The following is a 16,440-nucleotide window of genomic DNA, read 5'->3' on the forward strand; positions in this document are numbered from 1 at the left end:
CATCTTCCTGCTGTATTTGCCTCCGTGCAGTTTGCCGTTCTCGGTGTGCTCTGTGTGTATGATGTCCCTCTGTGTGGTTCACGCCATTTTCACCTGAGGACGAGCGCTTGTTGTTGCGTTCGAAACGTCGTGATCTATTTTAATTTTATTTCTACATCCGTGACTTTACCGAAAGAACCGATGAGTATAGTAATCCCCAACAACCATGGCCAATTTAACACGTAGGTACTCTTTGGTTCTCTTGGGTAAAGTCACGTAGGTGAAAATAAAATAACAAAAAATCACGACGTTTCGGCCACAACACAAGCGGCCTTCATCAGGTGAAGGGACGAGACTGTCTGGAGGACAGCGCTGGAGTGAGAGAAGCCACACTTAGATCACGACCTTTAAGCTGTGTGAGATGAAAACAAAGCGCCTTGACAAAGGAATTAGCATATAATTTAGCATTGAAATGGCTCATTGAAATAGCTAAGTTAAAGTATACACATCCGCAGAGGTACCCCTTGACAAAGGAATTACCATAGAATTTAGCATTGAAATAGCTGAGTGATTAGCTTGTAACTGGTCACAGAAATAGCTATGTTAAAGTCAGAGCATATACATTCACCGAGGCACCTAGTACTAATCAAACAGGAGAATTTAGCGAAACACAACCACGCTCAGACAGCAGACCTTTAAACTGTGTGCGAGCAAACAAGGTGTTCTGACAAAGAAATTAGCATAAAATTAGCATTTGATTGGCCGATTTTAGGAAAGAGGTGGTGTACGTGCCGGTGGACTTGCCGTTGGGCGCGGGGGGAGGGGGGGAGGGGGAGTTTACCTATTGATGGTGTGAAAAGGGAATTTATAAGAGCTGCGAAAGTTTGGGGTACCACTACTTGAAAAAATATACTGTACCATTGAAATTAGTTTAATGTTTAATTCGATTTAGAACATATTTCCAATGGTTGCTTAATTTGAAACCATCTTCTCTGTTGAAATTGTTTCTGTGTTTGTAGATCTGAATTGCTTCATGAACAAATCTCTGATAAAAGCCCGTGGGTTTGCAAAGAACCTTGGTATCGGAGAAAATTATATCGTGATCCCCCACAGCGTTGTAACAGTGATCAGCCACGGCAGAAGAATTCGTTTTGCCGTGTTTCAAATCTGATTTGTGCTTGCCATCTTTCTCCACTTCCATGGTGACCCTACTAATAGCCTAGCGATAAAAACCAAGCTACCATTCTTAGATGTTCTGTTTGAGAGGAGACCTGATGGCTCATTAGGGCATTCTGTCTACAGGAAACCCACCCACACAGATTCCTACTTGAAACCTGATTCCCACCACCACCCAGCCCAAAAGAATTCTCTCATCAAAACTTTATACCATAGGGCTCATTGCATTTCAGACCAACATCACCTGACCAGTGAATTAAAACATGTACACCTGGCCCTCAAAAGGAATGGTTACTCTGACCGTACCATCCGCCAAGCTGTTTCTCCCTCCATACAGAAACAACCACTTGATACTCCGGTCAAAACCATCACACTTCCATATATAGCAGGCGTTACTAAAAAGATGTCCAAAATTCTAAACAAACACAAGATCCAGGTCCGGTTCAATACAGTACACAAAATTCGTGATCTGATCCCATCCGTAAAGGATGTCATTCCTGACTTACAGTACCCCGGGGTTTACAAATTGAGTTGTACTTGCGGTGATTGCTATATCGGGGAGACAAAGCGACATGTCTCTGACCGAATTCGCGTGCACAAATCAGATTTGAAACACGGCAAAACGAATTCTTCTGCCGTGGCTGATCACTGTTACAACGCTGTGGGGGATCACGATATAATTTTCTCCGATACCAAGGTTCTTTGCAAACCCACGGGCTTTTATCAGAGATTTGTTCATGAAGCAATTCAGATCTACAAACACAGACACAATTTCAACCGAGAAGATGGTTTCAAATTAAGCAACCATTGGAAAGATGTTCTAAATCGAACTAAACATTAAACTAATTTCAATGGTACAGTATATTTTTTCAAGTAGTGGTACCCCAAACTTTCGCAGCTCTTATAAATTCCCTTTTCACACCATCAATAGGTAAACTCTACCCCCCCCCCCCCCCCGCGCCAAACGGCAAGTCCACCGGCACGTACACCACCTCTTTCCTAAAATCGGCCAATCAAATGCTAATTTTTATGCTAATTTCTTTGTCAGAACACCTTGTTTGCTCGCACACAGTTTAAAGGTCCGCTGTCTGAGCGTGGTTGTGTTTCGCTAAATTCTCCTGTTTGATTAGTACTAGGTGCCTCGGTGAATGTATATGCTGACTTTAACATAGCTATTTCTGTGACCAGTTACAAGCTAATCACTCAGCTATTTCAATGCTAAATTCTATGCTAATTCCTTTGTCAAGGGGTACCTCTGCGTATGTGTATACTTTAAATTAGCTATTTCAATGAGCCATTTCAATGCTAAATTATATGCTAATTCCTTTGTCAAGGCGCTTTGTTTTCATCTCACACAGCTTAAAGGTCGTGATCTGAGCGTGGCTTCTCTCACTCCAGCGCTGTCCTCCAGACAGTCTCGTCCCTTCACCTGATGAAGGCCGCTTGTGTTGTGGCCGAAACGTCGTGATTTTTTGTTATTTTATTTTCACCTACGTGACTTTACCCAATAGAACCAAAGAGTATGGATCCTAGCAGTCACGAAAGCTTTAAATCTAGAATTAACACGTAGGCTTTAACGACCAATATCATCCAAAAAAAACCTCTATTATGAACCATGACCAACAGGGCGCACGGAGGGCATTTATCCGAGGAGTGGACGGACAAAGGGCTGCAAATTATTTAATTTTATTACACTTTACGGAAATGTATGTCGAATATATAAAAAAATACATTAAAACCACTTGAACTCTCATTGACATTAAACAGTCAGTACAGGTATTGGCAAAAACTGCAAAACATTTCGCACCAAGTTGGACAACCAAATTAAAAAAAAAACATACACGGTACTCGAGACCAGTTTGTACATATTGACCGATCAATACCACGCTGCACTCGAAGCGATTCTACGCAGTATTACATTTCGCAAACAATTCCAATTTTAAGTCCGTAAAAAGCATGACTAACCACCCATTCCCTACGCCGCCCCTCCGCATTACTGTACGACCACATAAGGACTTTTGGATTGGCAAACAGGCTGTAATTATATACATTTTTTAACTCGCTTCCTTCACTCGCAGGGCTTACTTACAACAGGGCGTGTATTTACATAAAAACACCCAAGTGAGAACTGCAATACCAAGTGCTGTGTAATGTATTTACATTAAGATGTGGGCCGTATGCTGTCGTGGTGCATCAAACTCGCTACCACTTTTTATCCAGAGATTGCCGGTCTAAGGCATAATCGCCCAAAACGGCAGTTCAAATGAACAATTTTATTAAAATCCCCCCCCCGCTTCCAGACTGCCTGTGAGGGTGTGCTTTTAAAAAGAAAATCGATGGTTTCGCTTGCCATACTTTCCCGAATCGTCCTGCTGAGAACAGTTTCAAGTCGGCAAACACGACGAGGCTTCAAAAAAACCTTTAGTAAAGAGTTGCAGTATGGAAGAGGATTCGGACACCAATTTCATTTTTACCCCAACGTATTTTATTTTATCAATTGACAATTCACAGACGCTACTTAAAACCACAAGCTTTCAGGAAAAGCGGCATCAACCCATACTGGACACTTTCAGCATTAACGAATGATGGAACCAAGGCTTGTGGGGCGACTTGGGAAAAGGGTAACACGCCACTGTTACTGGATTGTCCCGGTCAGGTGTAACGGACGAAAGACGTCGGTCCTCGACTCTAGAGGGCCTCTCGAGTCCCCTGTAGTGGATGCCCCTTTTAATTTTAACAGCAAGCCGTGAGCGAATTGCACCTTCATTTAATTTATACAAACTGAAAAAATATACACGATTGATTTAAAAGTTGAGAAATGTACTTTTTTCAAAATGGAATCTTTGAGACACTAAACGGTGCATAGGTTCAACGTTTGATGCACAAAATGTGCAGCGTATTCTTGATTGCAACCGTTGGTAATTGGAGATTTGTGTCAGGTGTGGCAAATTTGGACTCAAAATGCAAGCATTGTCTTAAATATATTTAATAAAAATATAAAACACTAATTTTCATCCGAGACATCAGCAGCATACAGTTTGAAGGACATATGCATTTCAATCCATCCGACTGCATTTCCCAGTAATATCAAATTAAATAAACAGATCTTATTTAAACACTTTAAATGGGAAAGCGGGAAGTCTTACGTTAACCAAAATATCCATATAGTACGTCGCATATCTGACCATCGCTCACCCACACTGAGCAATGAACAGTCCATAAACCCAATGCCATCATTGTGGATGGTGCGACTGTTATCATCCTCAGATCTTCACAAATCCAACCTCTTCACACAGTCATTCATTCTTATTCTCGCATACAGTCGCTTATTTGGAAAGCAAAGTCGAGTATTTTCTTAAGCAGTTTGTGCTTTATTTTTATCCAATAACCTATCGTGTGTGATCCGTAATTTTCTATAGATACACCTATATCTGACCTTATCAAACATTGGCCTATGACCCAAGTCAAATGTGATAAAGTAGTGTAGGTGTTTTCACCACAAAGGTCAAGAGCTACCCGCAGCAGCGACACGTTTGTGCCAGTTCCGGTTGCCATACGAGGGCCGATCCTCCCATCTCCACAAACGCACGTTCAAATAATTCAGGTCGGGGTGAGACAGGATGCGGTCTTACAAATGTGCCGTGCGATAGGACGCAAGACCCCGTGTTGTTGTGGAGCCGGCGACAGGTGTAGCAACACTGGAGCGCAATTATTGGCACGGAAAAAAAAATTACATCGAAAACAAAGTTGCGCAAGGCCACATTTAGCCTAAGTCGCTCGCAATGTTGCGTGCTTTCAACAGTTCGGCAATTGGCGAAGGAACGCAAGATTATCGATTCTCGGTGGTGCGCGTGGATTCACGGGGTGAACTCTGCCATCCAGCCGAAGTCCGTTCTACCGAGGCGTTTGAGCCGTTTCGCCTCGGACCGACTCAACGTTGGCGCAAGTCCCTCCGTCTCTTCGCAACGAAGTTCGTCATTTTGTGGAGGGCGCGACGCGGGTTCATCATTCTCTACATCAGAGTCAGCCTCTTTATTAACTCCATCGGTTTCCATCTTCTCCTCATCCAGAAGCTCGCTGAAGAAATTCCAAATGAAAAAAAAAATTTCACACGTTATTATGATAATATTCAGTGCAATCTTCTTTACTGCTATTGAGTTAAGGAAGCATAATGGTATGAACAGTTTCAAACTGCCTGCAAACAAATATTATTATTTAACATATGGGTTATCTTTCCAGGCACTCCGGTTTCCTCTCACACGTAAATACTAATGAAGTGCATAAACTATTACTATTATTTAGTTAAAGTACAGTTATGCACCATCTTTCGGCATTCATTCAACTCACGAAGATAATTCTATTTGGATTTTTTTTATTTACCCAGGAATCCAATGACTGTTTTTTTTTTCTTCAGGAGGGTGGGTCCCTATGTTGACAGGGTTTTCATAATCAGATGTTTTCAGCCAACGAATGAGCGTTGAAACGCGTGGGAGGTTAAACCGGAGGCACCCGGAGGAAACGCACGGCAGTGATTCCCACGGTAGTGTGTGGCACAAGCTACGGAGAAGACATGCTAAAGGTACCTTTTCTCTTTCTTGGAGATCAGCAGGGAGGTGACAAAGAGGTTGCAAAGGACGGAGGCAGGCGGCAGCACATGCGCTGGGGTACTCAACATCTGAAAGAGCAGGCCGTGGACAACCAAAGTCGAAGATGAACAGTGCAATTTTGATGCGGTTGTTGCTTAAAGCATCGTTGTTGTCTTCGTTGCTGTGCAACTTGTGAGTAAACAATGTTGCTCATAGCTTCGCAACAGACAACTTTGTTCAAACCACGTTCAAATGTTGGTTCGTTGCACTTGCAACACACGCATGCGCTCCGATCAGCTGGGTGGGATCGGTTGGTCATCGTGGGAATACTAAATGCAACATGGCGTATATTTTTTCCATGCAATTAAAATCTCTAGACGTTAAAGAAACTAAAGATTTTTTTTTTATAAAGGCAAGTCACCAACACAAACTGATCAAAGTGGTCAAGTGCGGTAAATTAACCCACCCCATAATCCGCACGGCATGGGCAGGCCCTCATCCAGCAGTGGATCGACAACAATGTACGTGTAAAACAGGTAAGTAGCTAGTTTCACAGCATGTTATGATACTCTTTTAAAACATATGGTTGCTGAGGTTTTTTTTTTCAGATAACAAGCAGGTGCCTTTTCTTTGCCTACATTTCCTGCCCTGTTCCCCCGGGGCAGATGGGAGGTAAAAGGATGGACCTCCAAGCCTCTGTGTTATTATAATACAATGGGTGAGTAATTAACCAAAGTTAAAGGCGCAGCCCTGCAATTTGCTTTGCTCGCACCACCGCTGGAAGAAGGGCCTCCATTCGAAGGAGTTCCAGAGAGCTTTCTCAAGGGTATTTTCACCCACTCTTCCAGACTGGTCAGTAATGTCTTAGAAAAGAGAGACATTAGAGTACCCAAACTTTACCCCATCGCACGCGACCTTACACTAATCAACTGACAGTGGTGAACCCATTTACACCGCTGGGTGAACAAAGCCAGAGAGGATTTTAAAAAAACTCCCCCCCCCCCCCACCATTGTTTCGACCGTCGCGCCGGGAGATCGAATTGAACCCGTGACCTCTGGACAGCAAGACGGCAAGTCTGGTGCGCTAACCCATTACACCAGTGGCAGCATTTCCCCCCCCACCCGCCCAAGTCACCCATGCATGCGGCTGTGTTGCAAAACAGCATCAGCGGTATACGCAATGGTTTAACAATAGGATGGTTGCGCAACATTTGAAGACTCCAAGAGAGCTACGCTTGAGGTATGCAGCCCCATTCAGCTTCTTTCTTCTCCCGCCGCCTGCGTGGCGTGCCCACACACGGAGCGCTCCTCGAGTGTCAGGCATCCGAGTGCCCTCGCCACGCATCTCCGTGAACAACTTTGGCAAAAGCACGTCACCGTGCCCTCCGACTTTCCTTGAAGAGTATTTTGTTGTGGTTGATAATTTATGCAAGTATGTATGTGTAGTGACATCGCGGGGTATCAACGTGCAGTGCCAACCCTACGGGACAGGGCGTGTGAGCGCCGGCCGAAGGATGAGGTTACTCAAGGACATGGAACTCTGGTTGACCCGGGAGGACACGTGACCGGTCAAGTCTACAAAGGGGGCCCCAAAGTGGTGGCAAGGGGTGGTCACGTGGTTAGCATCCAGATCCTTCCTGAGGATTCTGGAAGGTGGTCGTGGCCAAGGGCGGGGGCCGGCCACGCCGCAGAGAATATAAGCCGGGTCCCGAGAAGGACCAGGGTCGTCGTTGTTGTTCATCCTGGAAGAAACCTTCGTCCACATTCTCCGTTCAACGAGTCTCCAACACGTGGACCTGGACCCAAGCTGTTGGTCCCAATCCGTAGTAGCTAGTTGTTATTCTGTTATGGGGACGTTACCCCGTGTGTTGGAGTTGAATAAATGTGTTGCCTCAGTTGAACCCATTACATATGTATGTATGTATGTTTGCGAGTGGAAACAAAGGACGAAATCTGCAGTGGACACCTCCGCAGTGCTCCATCACCGTAGGCCACGAGAGCAGCAGCATAGGCCCACCCCCCCCCCCCCCCACCACCAGGCTGGCGACAACAACATGGGCAGACCTTAATACGGTCAGCGAACAGGATCATGGCCTGCCGCCGCTGCCAATCAATGACGACCACAATCCCGCCTCCCCGACCCTGCCCCCCCCCCCCCCCCCCCACCACCACCTACCTCCCGGACGGTGAGCGAGCCTGAGAGAGCAGCGGCAGCCTTGTTGTCCCTCTCCACAACGGCGTCCCTGAACGCACCGAGTTCCGCGTCGTTTGTGGTGGCAGCACCATCCTCTCCCTGCTGCTGCCGCCGGTGGTGTTGCAGCAGCATGGAGAACGGAGTGGCTGGGATGTTCTCCGCCAGCACCAACTGGCAGGCCCGAGAGAGAGAGACGGATGTATTAGTATGTAACCAAGTAAATAAGGAGCACAAGTCACCTTTCATCAGAATCTTTATTAACACTGGAGGAATCCGTTGAGCTTTAAAGCTCTTTTTCAGAGGTGTCCAGTAGATGTCCAATTATTATTCATAATAACGATGACACTGGGTTTTTATACAATAGGGTAATTTATCCAACTACGTAACACAACGCGCCGTCGGCAAACACAGAGGTGCGGAAGTTAACACTTTCCCAGCCAATGACTTCTGAAAGGAGATCGCTTGCGCAACAAGTTACGTCTTTTGATTATTTGATGCATCATTACACCCTGTATTATATAAGCAACCTCCATATATCTCAGAATTCATTACGTGGGTTGGCACCACGCGAACGCAATGAAAAATGCGTGTCGCCACACCCTCCCAGCACCGGCGTGATCAGACCCAATAAATGACACACCGGTCACAACAACGATTGCGAAAAGGCATCCGTCTAGAATTAAACCGTCCGTGGATTTCATGTCACGTTAATCTATTCCACGTGATGTTCACTCTGTAAATAAGACTGCAAGAATAACACTCGGATTAAATCGGGACGAAGTTTTTGAGTGTGCGCGTAAAACACATCACCAGTGTGTCCTCCCAAAGGGCGAAACGGGTCGCATCGATTTTTTTATCAATCCAGATTACACTGGGAATTCACCTGAAAAGACCGCTTACAAGAACATTGGGATTGTTAACAGAACCCTCCAATCCTGGAATCACGCTCTATCAAAACTAAGTTTGTGCAAAGGGTGTCTACAATGTGTCATACGCGTGATATAGTCAGTCCTTCTGCCAATTCACCGCAAAGGCCTTCCTTACACCATGTGCGTTGCCTGCCAAGAGGATTATTTGGGCCCCATACTTCACCGTGCCGGTCAGGGAATGTTCGTGATGAGGGAGGGGTGGCTGCCCAGGACCGGTTCAGAGCTCGCTCACCCACTGGCATTAGTCACGGCTGGAAATTAATTCGGCAGGCCGATTGACGCAGGGACACCACGCAGATTGTAGCTCAACAGGTGTGTGACTGCTCCCCCAACTGTTTGACTAAATTATTATAATTACAGATAGTGGTGGTTCTAGAACCTATTAAGGCAAAGGGCGATCCTGACATTTCAAGGTTATTAAATCGGGCCCTGCCATTCAAGAAACTACCCATTAAAAATGTAACCATTTTTGGTAAATATCAATGAAATATCAATTTTCGGTGTCCTCACCAAGCATGGATAAGAGGTCACTTGCAGTGGAACTACACACACCCACTTTATAGAGCGAATATTTAATTGCACGATTTACAACCCTTTCAACCACATCTGCCCACGGCGCAAATGTCGCCAACATATCTCCCGGCCACAAACAAAAACCCACAACACCTGTTTTTTTGCTGGCAGACTCCCATTAGTTAAGTACCAAAACAGACTCCACCCCCACTTTCAAATTCAAAAGGTCTAATGAAATCTGGCACATTCGGGGTAATTTTAGCCAATTGCCCCTCAGGCCAATGGCTCAAAAAATGGGTAACTGGGACCACCCATGGTGGGGTGATTAATGCTTGCGCCAATTTCTTTTGAGCAATATATTTTGATCGCATATACGCACAGGGGTAGGTGGGGGAGGGGGGAAATGTCACCATGGGTAGCCTTCACACAAAACAGGGGAAATTGTTTTTAGCATAAAAATGTGATACGACACATCTTTGGAATATGTAAAAAAACTGTATATATAAAACAGACATCATATATATGGCCTACGGAGGATACTGCCTGTGGTGGACACTGGTTGCATTTTATCCACCCCAAGGTGGTACCGAAATACCCCCCCCCCCGGCTTGGCTCACAGGCTAGAGGGCAATGCAGAAAATGGAGACACCACAGCAACGGCGAGATACCTGCTTGGTGGTCGGAGTGATGTTAACGTCCAGGTCATCTGCCGTGACCGTCAGAAGTTCCTGTGTGCAGACACATCACAAGGCATCATTACAATGCGCCGCACTAAAAATCGCCACCGAAAACGCAACACGCCCCTGTCCATCAACCTCTGATGATAATACAACAATGCCATTTCCATCGTCGCATTGGGTCGTTTCAGTTCGGCCGTTGAAATCGAGCGGTTGCCACAACAGCCACGAATTTCATGAAACCAGTCACGAGGGGTGGCTACCAAGTGGCTCTCGGGGTCGGAGTGTCGAGCCAGCGTCGGTGAGTACCTGGGTTTGAATCTGGAGTTTAAGCCACCCGTGGATTAAGCCTGGATGCTCAAGTGTTGCGAGCAGCTGCGTCCTCAGCCAGGGTCACACCAAGGACTGCATACAAATATATATCGTGGTAATTTAGGTTCTTTTACTTAATGTCACTTTTTCCAGCTACAAAAATGTAAAGAAAAGATTTCAGTTCGGCTGCCGTGTGACAAACATCTCTCGGTGCCAGAGCGTGTGAAAAAGCGCGGCACCCAAAGTGTGGAAAAGAGGTCATTTGGCGGGGGGAACTCAGAAGTAATTCTGTGATGTCCGCGGGGAAAACAAGTCGCTCTGCGAAAGGTCACTTTGTCACACGAAGCCAACAGGACAACTGGCATACCATTGGGAGAAAAGTGCATCTTTTTTTTTTTTACACTTTCCAACTAACGTTGGAAGCCTTTATGGATTAGCTCTGTTCCACCCGTCTGTCAGTCCATCACAGGGTGGGGTGAGCAGGTGGAGGATCGCTATAGCTTTCATAACGATGATCCAAATGTTCACAAAACGTGGGTAATAGTGTTGCTCTTCAGGAATTACCAAGTTTTTCCACTCATGGTTTACGCCCCCGACCCCCACACCCCGCCCCCTCCAGCAACGAAAAATGATAGGAGTTGTTAGTAAGTAAGGACTTGTCCCTTGCTTTGTATTCGACGCGTGTGCAGCGATGGCGCAGCCATCGATCGAGGGTCGAATTCGAACCGCGTTGTGTGATCGGCATCGCGCTCGCTGAAGGTGTTGATGCCTTCAGGGAAGTCGTGTACTGTATACACAACTGCGCACAATTCTGTGAGTCACTTATAACCGCTTTGCCGTTACTTATTGACTCAGACTATTGTCCTATCATCTCATAGCGTCCCTGGCACGTAATAATATGCTACACAGTGGCAGTGGGAGTAGCAAAATGCCGATTTATTACTAATAAACCCCAATGATCCGATCGAAATTAGGGATTTCGATCGGATCATTGGGGGGGCACGTGAAACCCCACATCCTCCCCCCACTGGCTCCGCCAGTGGTTGTAAGCGTCCTTAATTACAGAGCCTATTGTTGAGAATTTCGCAAGGGTTGGGCCGTTCTTTTCTTTTAGTAAAAAAGAGGGGCGAGAGGGGGGCTAAAATGTGGGAGAGCAAAGAGCTGCGCGTGTGTCAGCATGTTACTACGACCATATGCAGCTGCCTATCTTCCTCGAAGCGTAAACACCCCCCCCCCTTACCCGCTAATTAAATACTTGTGAAGACAAAACGCACAGTGGAGTAAATGATTCCGTAACTCACGCACACGCCCATAATATTTCCCTCCCCATCACTTTCTTTTATTGAACCCATCGCACTTCCGGACGGTCGGAGGCGAGATGACACTCGGCCGGGGGTGCGGCATGCAGGTTGTCCCCTCTGGGCTAAAGAGTCTCCCTGCTATATGTATGTACGTACATCAAACTTCTTTCGCGCTCTATGTTACCAACCACGCTATTCGGAGGTGTGGGAAGGATAAGAAACTAAACACACGCATATATATACACACATTCCTGGAGGGAAGGGCAGGGGAGGGGGGTACATTATCTGGATAATGTGCGGGGGGGGGGGGGGGGCGAAGACTGAGAGAAAATAAAACGCACCAGGGACTTGTTTAAATGAAATGCGTGCGGACGAACGTCACAAGCGTTTACAGCTTCACCGCGACCAGAACAACTCACGTGGTTGGTGTTGAGGAAGTAGAGCTGCGAGCGGGCGAGCCATCGTGTCGAGTCGGCCGAAACGGCGGCCGCTCGCTCCCGCGGCACGAACACGGCGGAGGAGATGAGCTGGGGGCACACGCCACGCTGCGCCAGCACTGGCCGAGCCTCGCTGGGCCGGAACACGAACACTGCGAGGGGCGGCCAGGAAAGAACGCTCGATGACAGGCCTCCCTCCACAACCTCCAGTGTGATGAAGTTTAATCAAACGACCACCAGTAGTGACAGGCAGCCTGGAGTGCCCTTCAACCAGCAGTGAATTGCAAAGGGGCTGCAATTGACGAGGTATGGGGGAATTCACCCACCACCACCCTCCATGACGCTTAAGATTAATTGTCACGATTTTGGGGTCACGACCTTATTCAAGAATCCCGTGATTTTTTTTTGTTTACAATTGTGGGGCGTGTAAAAAAAAAATCTCTCGAGTGGCTGCAAGCGATCTCGTTAACCGGTCAATCGGACGCACGGCGATGGCTACGCATGCGGCCAGTCACCCGGCACTGTGGAGTCGAGAAGAGGGTTGGTGGATCACGGCGCAAATGTTGTGCAACTCTCTTCCCGTGGGCATCGAGGTGTCCCGTACCCTGGCTCTCCGGAAGGCAGGACAGCAAAGCGCAGACTAATATCTTTCCCTTCTCTACGGCATAGTGTTGCCCCACTGCATTCTTGGGTTTTCTCCGGGTGCTCCAGTTTACGCCCACATGTATAGAAGGGCTGCAGTGCTCGGGGGAATTGTTGGTAGCACCGGCTTAACACCTGGCTGCTGCCTTCCGACTTGCCTCGGGTTCGTCAGCGATTGCGAGATGCAATTTGGATGAATAACGCTCTATAAAACTACATGTTATATGCTATGCACAACATAAAAAATTGATTTTCAGAATACAATTTGAAACCTGCATCTTTAAGAGTACGATCCGATTTCAACGGACTCGTTACAATGTCGCAATGTCCAGGACTTAACAAAAACAACTTCAATGCAATACATCTGCACAGCGGGTATGGCCAGAATGTTAGACAGAGGTCACGGCCAACCTAGGGTTTTCGTATTGATTCCAGAGAGACGCGAGTGGTATTATTCTACGATCACAAAATGCGCCGCGAGGCCTTGTGAAAGATTGCTCGGCACATTTTGCCGACACTCGATGGCGATTGCCGTCAAGTTGAAAGACCCCGACACACGGCGCTCGACTTTTGAGCGGTAATCCCACACAATCGTCTTGATGAAAATCACCCGCATTGGGGGCGTTGCCCCGTCACCAAATCGGCCTCTCGGCGTGTCGAGCTGCGTCTGCGACGAGCGACGCCGAATCAATCACAGTGCTCGTCGCAATCAGCGCTTCGTCAATCTCGCACGTCCACGGAGCCGTCGATGCTGCCGCCGCTACCACTCCTGCCGCTGCCGCTACCACTCCTGCCGCTGTCGCTACCACTCCTGCCGCTGCCGCTACCACTCCTGCCGCTGTCGCTACCACCGATGCCGTTTCTGTAGTGCGTGGCACGAGCTCTCTCTCGAGCTGCACCCGTGAAAAAAACGCCGGAATCGATGAAGGGGAGGCGGGGGGGGGGTTAACAATGAACGCACAGACAAGGGTGGCCCCAAAAGTGCCTTATGGCATAACGTCCTGACGTTTCGCTTGGAGAGAGTTGGGCACAGCACAACCGCGGAAACCCACACAAAAGTTGGCGAAAAAGTTAGTTTTCAGAGATAGGTGCGCATTTTTATTATGTGGCTTATTTACGTAAATGATCACCATAATTATTTAATTACATCGACACATGAACTAACTATGGAGAGTACAGTACTGGTGATGGCAGAACTCTGCCGGCTGATATGCGGCACTGCTTATGACAAAAATCACCCAGAATGCATTCAACCCCGCGAGATGTCAGGAGCTAAGCAGGCTCGAGTGTGGACATTAAACCCAGTCGCACCTCGGAAGCCAAGCGGGGTTGAGCCTGGATAATCAACCCCCGTCACACTGGTTGTTCCGGGTTTGAGTCGCGGCGTTGACCCATGCTGAGACTAGAGGGTGGGTCTCCAATATCCCCCCCCCCTTCGCACCGCCTACAACTAGGGCCAGCGGTGAAGCTCAAATCCAGGAGTGGATTGACGCGACGTCGGCTCGCTGGTTACCAAACTGCTGACCTCGCCGGGCCCCCGGGTGCCGTGGCCTCAGGTAAATCCTTTTGGGGATCACGCCGAGTGGTGGAACCAGCTCGTCATAAGTACACGTCTCATCATCGGCCACGCACCAGGGCAACTTCTCCTCAATTCCCCACAACTTATTATTTGCCTGCAATTTTTCAACTGACTGCACATCCATATTTGCCCGCAATTTCCCAATTGCGTGTATTTTCTCAATTGTGTGTATTTTCTCAATTGCCCGCAATTTCTAATCTGCCTGCAATTTATCATCTGTCCGCAATTTACTCTGTATGTGTCCCATAACACCCTGGGGACACGCTTGCAAAGAGGACGTTCCATCTCAAAACGGACTGTCGAGATAAAATACTTGATATGAAAATAAAAACAGGCAGTCTGTGGTTTACGACCGTCTGGTTAACGACGACGTTTACATAATGGCCACCATGGATCTTTCATCGGTGTAAAAACTTTATTTGCAGCTTCCGGTAAGACTCCGAACGCATTTGAACAGCTTGGCGTGGAACTTTTGTTATTTGAGTGTTTTTGTGGATGTTCACCTTCTAAACCCTATTAAATACGGCTGAAAAAAGGAAAAAACACATCCGTAAGTGATGTTTATACTGTTTCTACCATCTACAGTAAACCCTTGTTAATTCGACACAAAGGGGGCTCTGGCCTTGCCTAATTATCCAATATTACGAATTATGTACAATGGTACTCCCCAGCGCCTCCTGCCCAAATATATTTTGGCTTCCAAATGTTTTCCAAAAATTATTTTACAAAAAAGGCAACACTTACCATCAGCAACCAGCACTGCAGGCAAAGGATGAGGATGTGTGGTAGGTTCCGTGTGGTAGGTGACAGAAGTTGTGGAGGGGGGGGGCTTAATGCACTTACTGTACTGTATGCCAGTGCATGCTAAGTGCCCATGACGAATAACTAATATATATATGCCGAAAGCGCAGCCGTGCCGAATTATCCCAAATCACGAATTATCAAATACCGCAATAACGAGGTTTTACTGTAAGGGGAAACGAGGGTCCGATTTACAATGGGGTTTCCAGGAACCCACTGTGCAGGACCGCCTGTATAAACAATTCCTGACGGTGACATTAACTCACGTCTGAGTAAATAAAGCACTGCGCGCATTAAAAGGCGGATTTGATGGGTCGATTCATCTTCATATTCTTAGGCTGATGGTAACCGCATCGATTCGCGATGTGTGTTCAAATCAGTATGTGGCGTATGCAAATTGTTCAAATCAAACCCAGAAGCCAGTGGAGGAACAACCATTCAATTTGTATTTTGTATGTAAATGTGATCCCATGTCGCCTGCAGCCACTAGAGGTATTTGCCATTTGCCTTCACCAATAAATAAACCGATTCTTGAATCGAATTCTGAACCATGAATCGCGACAAATCATATAATTTCCAGGAGGGTGAATTGTTCCACCTCTGTTACCACACATTAACTCAAATCGGCACCTCGTTAAGAAGCTCATTGACCAATATTTTTTTATTTTCCAAAAGAAACCCTTACTGCGGAAAAGTTAATTTACAGAAGGTAACCGAATGCCCGCACTGAAATATATATTTTTTGAAATATCAAACAATCCTGAAACTTTGCCTCTATTTCATATTCGAAATTCTAGAAAACTTTTAACTTCCATTCAATTTAATCTGAACGGTTTAAAAACACGAATCCCCGCCCCCCACCCGCACACGGAATAATTTCACATGCTATGCGTGAAATTTCCATTTGCTATGTGACCCTGGGAGGAAAGATCAGCCAGCGCGACGAGCGAGCACGATCCTGGGATGGAATGCGGGCGCCAGGCTGCCTCCAATTAAAACGCGTTCTTAAACCCGCAAACTTGAGGACCTCGGAATGCTCACGAACTGGTTTAAAAAAAATGTGGCTCCAATTTCCAGTTCTGAGAATGAAAATATCGCTGTGACCGTCATCACGTGACGAACTCCACCCCCTAACATGCAAAGTGGGTAGGAAAGTGCTGCCCTCTACTCCGTGTGTGTGTACCAGAGGTCACTTTGAGGAAGCTCTGTAACATCCGCTTTCCGTGTACCATTGTCGGACACGAATAAGGGTCGCAACCGAACTGTTCAGAAATTTTTCAAACAGATTCTGCCCCGTGACGTGCCACCGACAAC

At 46.8% G+C, this 16,440-nt stretch overlaps 1 protein-coding gene across 1 annotated transcript in view; it reads right to left on the bottom strand.

Moving 5' to 3' along the window:
* Window positions 1-2,825: 2,825 nt before the first annotated feature.
* Window positions 2,826-16,440, bottom strand: part of WDR75 (WD repeat domain 75) — a 29,094-nt gene continuing 15,479 nt past the window's right edge. Inside the window, exons 17-21 of the mRNA XM_076068110.1 lie at window positions 12,087-12,256; window positions 10,046-10,105; window positions 7,918-8,106; window positions 5,739-5,830; window positions 2,826-5,232 (exon numbers count right to left, since the gene is read on the bottom strand). Of these exons, the coding sequence (XP_075924225.1) occupies window positions 5,013-5,232; window positions 5,739-5,830; window positions 7,918-8,106; window positions 10,046-10,105; window positions 12,087-12,256 (731 nt within the window). The 3' untranslated portion in view covers window positions 2,826-5,012. The remainder of the gene's footprint in view (window positions 5,233-5,738; window positions 5,831-7,917; window positions 8,107-10,045; window positions 10,106-12,086; window positions 12,257-16,440) is intronic.

The sequence above is a fragment of the Petromyzon marinus genome, chromosome 19 (assembly GCF_048934315.1).
Source record: "Petromyzon marinus isolate PM22_M1 ecotype Great Lakes invasive population chromosome 19, UKy_Petmar_22M1.pri1.0, whole genome shotgun sequence".
NCBI classification, from domain to species: domain Eukaryota; kingdom Metazoa; phylum Chordata; class Hyperoartia; order Petromyzontiformes; family Petromyzontidae; genus Petromyzon; species Petromyzon marinus.